This window comes from Macrobrachium nipponense, chromosome 5, assembly GCF_015104395.2.
Source record: "Macrobrachium nipponense isolate FS-2020 chromosome 5, ASM1510439v2, whole genome shotgun sequence".
NCBI classification, from domain to species: Eukaryota; Metazoa; Arthropoda; class Malacostraca; order Decapoda; family Palaemonidae; genus Macrobrachium; species Macrobrachium nipponense.
Window position 1 is genome coordinate 87,752,092 of NC_061107.1, and position 7,500 is coordinate 87,759,591.

The 7,500-nt window shown below is 40.2% G+C and overlaps 1 protein-coding gene across 1 annotated transcript in view; it reads left to right on the forward strand.

The window, feature by feature from the left end:
• LOC135215484 (putative neural-cadherin 2) overlaps positions 1 to 7,500 on the forward strand; it is a 61,769-nt gene that overhangs the window by 22,521 nt on the left and 31,748 nt on the right. Inside the window, exons 6-10 of the mRNA XM_064250241.1 lie at positions 918 to 1,317; positions 1,460 to 1,662; positions 4,381 to 4,544; positions 5,652 to 5,820; positions 6,311 to 6,631. Of these exons, the coding sequence (XP_064106311.1) occupies positions 918 to 1,317; positions 1,460 to 1,662; positions 4,381 to 4,544; positions 5,652 to 5,820; positions 6,311 to 6,631 (1,257 nt within the window). The remainder of the gene's footprint in view (positions 1 to 917; positions 1,318 to 1,459; positions 1,663 to 4,380; positions 4,545 to 5,651; positions 5,821 to 6,310; positions 6,632 to 7,500) is intronic.

Consider the following 7,500-nt stretch of genomic DNA (forward strand, 5'->3'; position numbering starts at 1 on the left):
GAGCTCTCTCTCTCTCTCTCTCTCTCTCTCTGTCTCTCTCTCTCTCTCTCTCGCTTGAATAATGAAACGAATATGTTTCGAGACCATGTTAATTACGTATTCGGGAGTTACATATAACCATCAAATACAGTGGTTAATCTCCCGCCTTCTCCACATCCAAGGACCAGTTAGTATAATATAATTAACCTCACATCTATTCACGCTCTGTGGACTTGAAGCTTTTAGATTTAAATCATCATTTTATTTTTATACCGACTTATCCCAAAATTCCACACTTTACTCTGTGAGTAATTCAGAACTTGCAGTTTTCTTCAGTGACTCACTCCATTAGTTTAGCTGCTCTCTCCTTATGTGGAGAGTAAACTACCTACAGTTTTTATTTTTTTAAATAGCTCACTGCATACAGTACAGTTTTTCTTTGGCATGTGTCTTGATACCTATAGTTTTCCTTCTGAGTAACTCACTACCTACAGCTTTCCTCCCATGAGTAACTCTCTACCTACAGTTTTACTTGTTAAAGTAATTCACTACCTACGGTTTTTCTTTAGTGAGTAACCCATTACCTACAGTTTCCTTTGGTGAGTGACTCCTGTTAGTATTATTTCGGGAACTCAGTACCCATAGATTTTCTTTGGTGAGTAACTCACCAGAGATAATTAATACCATCGTCTCAATTTCATTATTTGCAATTAACATAGGCCCCAGCCTCTTCGTATAACAGCAACATTAAATTAGAATTGTGATGATAATATTATTTTAACTTACTCGATCAAATTTTTCAATTTCCGCGCTGCCTATATGTGAGCACATGTGTAAGTGTGCTTTTTCATATGTGGCCGAGTGTATCATTGTGCATACATGCAACTGCATAATTTGAAGTGACCCATTTTAACCCTACCCTGGTCGTTCTTCTCCAGGAAGGCAAACAGACAGTCAAGTATAATGTACTTGATAGCTGGGGCGCTCTGACTATAGACACTGGTGGCATCGTCAGTTTACGGAAACCTCTCGATCGTGAGACGCAAGACGGGGCAGTGGGCACTGCCCTGATATTAGCTATGGACAACGGACATCCCCCTTTGACCTCAACTGCCACCCTGACCGTCACGGTAACTGACGTTAACGACTGCCCTCCCAGTCTTTTGCCCCCTACGGTTTTCCATGTCGTCGAGGGCGCCCCTCCGTCTCTCATTGGCGTCTTAACCGCTACCGATCCAGACGTGTGGGCCTTGGGACACGGACCTCCATTTGTGTTTTCCTTGGACCCGTCTAACCAGCCGATAATCAAAGCAACTGTTCTTATCAAATTCGACCCAAGTACGTACTAGGTTTACCCTTAGTCTCTTGTTGGCAGTGTTATCAAACTGTGTTAATGAGTGTTGCTTATTCATTCAAATTTATATGCGTTCCAAAAAAGCTCCAAAGGCATCGCTTTACTTTTCTATTCATCGAAATTCAGAGCTAGACAGCGGGAGGGGAGGAGCAGAGGTGTGGACGAAAAGCACCCTTGATCGAGAGCGCCATAAGGAGCTACTCGTGACTGTCCTTGTGAAGGATGCTGGAGGCTTAGCAGACACCCAGTTCATAAAAGTCGTCGTCGATGATATCAATGACAACCCCATGAAACCAGGTCGCAAAATGGTCTACATGTGGAAGACGCAGGTACGTGTTTGTATGGGCGAGTCTGGAAGCTCGCGTGGAAGACGCATGTACGTGTTAGCATGGATGAGTCTGGAAGCTCTTGTGGAAGACGCAGGTACGTGTTTGTATGGGTGTCTGAACTCGCGTTGGAAGACGCGGTACTGTGGCATGAAGTCTGGAAGCGCGTGGAAGGAACGCAGGTCGTGTTTGTTAGGATTATCGGAAGTCGCGGAAGAGCGGTACGTGTTTGTAGATGAGTGGGTGGAAGTCAGTGGGGGAACGCAGGTAGTGTTAGCATGGATAGTGGAAGCTCTTGTGGAAGACGCAGGAGTGTAGTGATCTGAAGCTCGTGGAAGACGCAGGTACGTGTTGGCATGGATGATCTGGAAGCTCTTGTGGAAGAAGCGGGCACGTGTTTGTATGGGCGAGTCTAGAAGCTCTTGTGGAAGACGCAGGTACGTGTTTGTATGGGTGAGTCTGGAAGCTCGCGTGGAAGACGCAGGTACGTGTTGGCATGGATGAGTCTGGAAGCTCGCGTGGAAGACGCAGGTACGTGTTTGTATGGATGAGTCTGGAAGCTCGCGTGGAAGACGCAGGTACGTGTTTGTATGGATGAGTCTGGAAGCTCGCGTGGAAGACGCAGGTACGTGTTTGTATGGGTTAGTCTGGAAGCTCGCGTGGAAGACGCAGGTACGTGTTTGTATGGATGAGTCTGGAAGCTCACGTGGGAGACGCAGGTACGTGTTTGTATGGATGAGTTTGGAAGCTCTTGTGGAAGACGCAGGTACGTGTTTGTATGGGTTAGTCTGGAAGCTCTTGTTGAAGACGCAGGTACGTGATTGTATGAGTGAGTCTGGAATCTCGCGTGGAAGACGCAGGTAAGTGTTGGTATGGATGAGTCTGGAAGCTCGCGCGGGAATGGAACACTTGTAATGAATGGAAGTCTTAACTGATTCATAAGTTTACATTGAAATGATAAACATTAAGGAATAATTGATAATATGATTAATGTAACAAACTAAAGAAGATTACCCCTATTCATACAGAACAAACCCAAACGGGTCATTGGCTTCAAATTCAAGCCTTCAAAGAGTATGGCGTTCATTAGAAAGAAATAGCAGAAGGTAATGGGAAATACAGAAAAAAATGTATCGGTTATTAAGAAAAAAGTAGATCACAAATTTGATATAGATAAGTTGATTAGCTTTGGTACCTGGGGGAAAACGAAACTTGTGATCTAGGGTAAAAGAAAGATTGTTAGTAACTGTACAGGCGAAGCGAGGAAGGAAGCTAGTAAGTCATAAGTAGGAGAAGAACAATCCCCTCCGTCACGAAAGGTAATTTCTATCATTCAAGGCACAACTGGCATAGTCTTCGAAGATAAATATCACAATTAATATAATTGAAATAACTGTGAAGTCATGTTCCATGTTCTGGAAATGAGGTGTAGATGCTAGATGGAAAGGGTTCAAAAGTGAGTTGTTGAGATGAAAAATTTACAAAATATTGGTGAAGTTAAAGAGGGCTCAAATGACATTGGTGAAGTTTAAGAGGGCTCAAGTGATCAAAACAATAACGAATAAAGGAAAATATAAAAAAATCAGTTACTGAAAGGATGGATCAGAGTATTTTCAAATGGTTTTGTCATGCAACACAGTAGGTCTGGTGAAAAGACAGTTAAATAGAGGGGAGAGAGAGAGAGAGAGAGAGAGAGAGAGAGAGAGAGAGAGAGAGAGAGAGAGAACTCGCATGCCCAGACAAAGTACGTTTAAAAGGATTCTAAATTTTTCTGGGGAGTTGCCATCATAGGAATTAATACACTAAAAAATGATGAGCAAAACTTAATAATTATTGTGACAAGGATTGGTACTTTTTTCATATTGCTAGAGTCAATTTGTGTGTGTGTGCGTATGATGATATATTATCCATATATATATATATATATATATTATATATATAAATATAATATATATATTATATATATATATATATATATATATATATATATATATATGTATATATATATATATATATATATATATATATATATATATATATCGAGCTACAATGTCCTTTAATATCTAATTCGCTCTACCTCGGAATTAATATATTTTCATATATGCTTAACCGAAGGGGAATTTTTTTCTCGATAATAGACTTGCCTGGATCGGGACGCGAGCCCAGGATCCTTTCAAATCCAGGATCGTCAGTGAAGCTTTTACCTACTACACTACCGCGAGAGGCTATAAAGTTCATGTCGCCTCACAGGGTGAGAGGCGACATGAACTTTATAGCCTCTCGCGGTAGTGTAGTAGGTAAAAGCTTCACTGACGTTCCTGGATTTGAAAGGATCCTGGGCTCGCGTCCCGATCCAGGCAAGTCTATTATCGAGAAAAAATTCCCCTTCGGTTAAGCATATATGAAAATATATTAATTCCGAGGTAGAGCGAATTAGATATTAAAGGACATTGTAGCTCGATATATGTATATGAATCACGGAAAAGTGATGAATGGATATGATATATATATATATAATATATATATATATATATATATATATATATATATTATATATATATAATATATATATATATATATATATATATATATATATATATATATATATATATATATATATATATACCTTAGCTGTAATATTCAGGGTGCATGCACATTTCTTAGCTTGAATTCCTCTCGTCACCTTTGGCGTGTCAGTTTACACAACACTTCCCTTTAAAGAGCGGGAGTTCCGACGCTGCTCTTGGGCGTGTTTACGTTGATGACCCTGACGACTGGGACCTGAAGGACAAGAGATTCAGATGGTCAGGGCAACAGCATCCTTTGTTTACTTTGAACACCGACGACGGCACCATCTTCGCCTCCAGCCAGGTTGGGGAAGGAAGGTAAGACAGATAATCGCGTGTCTCGGGAGAGATCTCTTTTCGTAATGGATCCTTTAGAAAGCTTGTGTTTACTTTTCTATTTTTTTAAAGCTTCGGTCAGAGTGTAAGTTTAATTTCTCCCCAACCGAACCAGCTGAAAGCAAAATATTTGGCCTTTCACTATATATGGAAACAAGACATTAATTGCCTTCAGTGGAAGCTAATTTTCCAATAACATATTTCATGAAAAGGAAAATTCACATATTGCTAAATTATTTAGTTCTCCACAATCCACAGAATCATAGTGTTGAATAAGTTGCACTGATCTACTTAGTTACTGAGTCATACGAGAGCTTTTACACAAGTTCTATATATGCTATATAATATTCGAAGAAGACCAAAATGATGATAGCAATACTGAATGTTATTCGACCCGAAATAGCGTATTGAAATCTTGATTAAATTTTTACTTGGGTTTTTCTTTTTGAGCATTTTCTGAAGTGACAATATCAACATGAAATGAGAAACCACGTTCTGCTAAATTCGCGGGGCAAAAAGTCTCTTCTTTTATAGATTTCTTGAAATTTTGTTTTGCAAGAAAACAGACTCTCAGCTTTCAATGGCTACCCACCCTTTCTTCAGAAAAAAAAAAAACGACAGTAACTCTGGAAAGCTCAAAACCCTGTATTTTCATAGTGGTATACTTCACAAAATTTTCTCAATAAGGTACTACTCTCGCCCTCAGATTTTTTTTTGTGTGTGTAACGGTGAAAGTAAACTTTCTTTTGTATTTTTTGTGTATTCAGGATGTTTCGGAAAGTGTTATTTCAAGATTTCAGTTGGCTTGTTTTAGATAATACGAGTCAACTTCATTATCTCTGATTTTGTTATCAACTGTTTGTTGAAAGGTAGGTTAACGGTCAGATATGAATACTAGATAAGTAGTTTGTTTCTTTTAATGCTCTGTAATGATATAGAGCAAATGTCCGTTTTTTTTTTACCTCTAACATTTTGCTGTTAAATTTGTTTGGCGTCAGACTTAGCTATACATTACGTCTTGTAAACATGCAATCCTCTTGATCATTCTTATCAGTTTATGTAATGTCAATTCCGCTGTTTCTCATGAAGATATGAACTGCTGTTTGCTGTCGAAGACGTGTACAGAGGACAGCGTGGAGTATCAGCGAACGTGACAGTGACGGTTCAACTGTTGAACCAACAGTCGCTCGCCCACTCAACGCCAATAACCCTCACGCCCTTGACACCCGAAAAACTCACTGCCGGATGGACCCCACAGGTATTCACTAGTTTTCTGTGTCTGTTACTCACTCTCTCCACCCTTTGGACACCACAGGTACACAGCTATGCAGTTCTCTCTCTGTGTCTATCAGCCCACCTTCCGCCCTTTCTCTTGATTTCTCTCTCTCTCTCTCTCTCTCTTCTCTTCTCTTCTCATTTGGTCGTACGTGAAATCTATTCAGATCTCTCTCTCTCTCTCTCTCTCTCTCTCTCTCTCTCTCTGTATCTGTATGTATGTATATATATATATATATATATATATATATATATATATATATATATATATGTGTGTGTGTGTGTGTGTGTGTGTGTGTGTGTGTGTGTGTGTACATTTCATCCAAAGAGAATACCTCAAATTTCTATGATTTCACACCTTCACATCCCTGCCCTACAGTACTGTTTGCAGCAATGAGTAATATATCTTCAATTACTGTATTTCTTAATCCGAAGGCAAAGTATAAAATATCCTGATTTTCTTCCACTCTCAGAAGGGCGGAGGTCGCCTTGGGAGGCTACTCGAAGCTTTTCAAGAAATTTTGGGGGACGCCCTTTATTCCGTCGATGTGCTGAGCATATACGACGACACGGCGCAAGGGCCGCCTTCGCATCCACCCTCTCTCCATGCGTCAGTTTCGTCGTCACCCGGATATGTCCTGTCGTCTCCAAATCCTTCGTCAGCTTCGGTTCCTGCTCACGAGTCTGCCTCGTCCCGCCCCTCGACTTGTGTTTGGATCAGCGTGAGAGACGGCCAGGGGAAGTACATGAACCCTGTCAAGCTGCAAGGAATAATTGGTCTTAATTCTAAGAAGGTAAGGTCAAAAATGAGCAGATTTGAAGATACAGTCGGTGTTTCTGACAATATCCCAATTCGATCAGTATAACGTGCTTAGGATGGGCCAACACTTCAGAAAAAAAACACGGCATAAACACATGTTGGGAACTCATCGCACACACCTCACGAACAAGATGAAAACACGTTAACAACCGTAGGTAGGGAAGGTGGCTCTTTGCAAATGCTGAGCAATCATATGAGGCACTGGTTGGAACTGCCATTAAGTCATTGAATTGTTGATGAAATGTTTTAAAGCAATGTTGACGCATTCGAAACGTTACTTTTCTTCCTTTGGTAACAGCTCTGAAGGGACTGCCAATAAGTCGTCAACTTGTATGAGACATTTGTGCAATGTTTATGTGATAAGTTACCAAGTTGTTGATGACATATTTTAAAGCAATGGTGACGCATTCTACGCTTTACTTTTCTTCCTTTGTTGACAGCTTGGAAGGCCAATAAGTCGTTGACTTGTGTACAACATGTATGCAAAGTTTATGTATTAAGTCAGTGGCTTGTTGATGACACGTTTTAAATCAATGTTGATGCACCCTAAATGTTACATTTCTTCTTCGGTGACAGATGGAAAGGGGCTGCAAATAAGTCCTTAACTTGTATGCAACATGTATGTAATGTTTATGTAGTAAGTCACTGACTTGATGATGACACGTTTTAAAGCAATGTTGACGCACCCTACACGTTACATTTCTTCTTTGGTGACAGATGGAAAGGGACTGCCAATAAGTCGTTGACTGGTATGCAACACGTATATAATGTTTATGTGATAAGTTACCAACTTGTTGATGACACATTTTAAAGCAATGTTGACGTATTCTAAACGTTACTTTT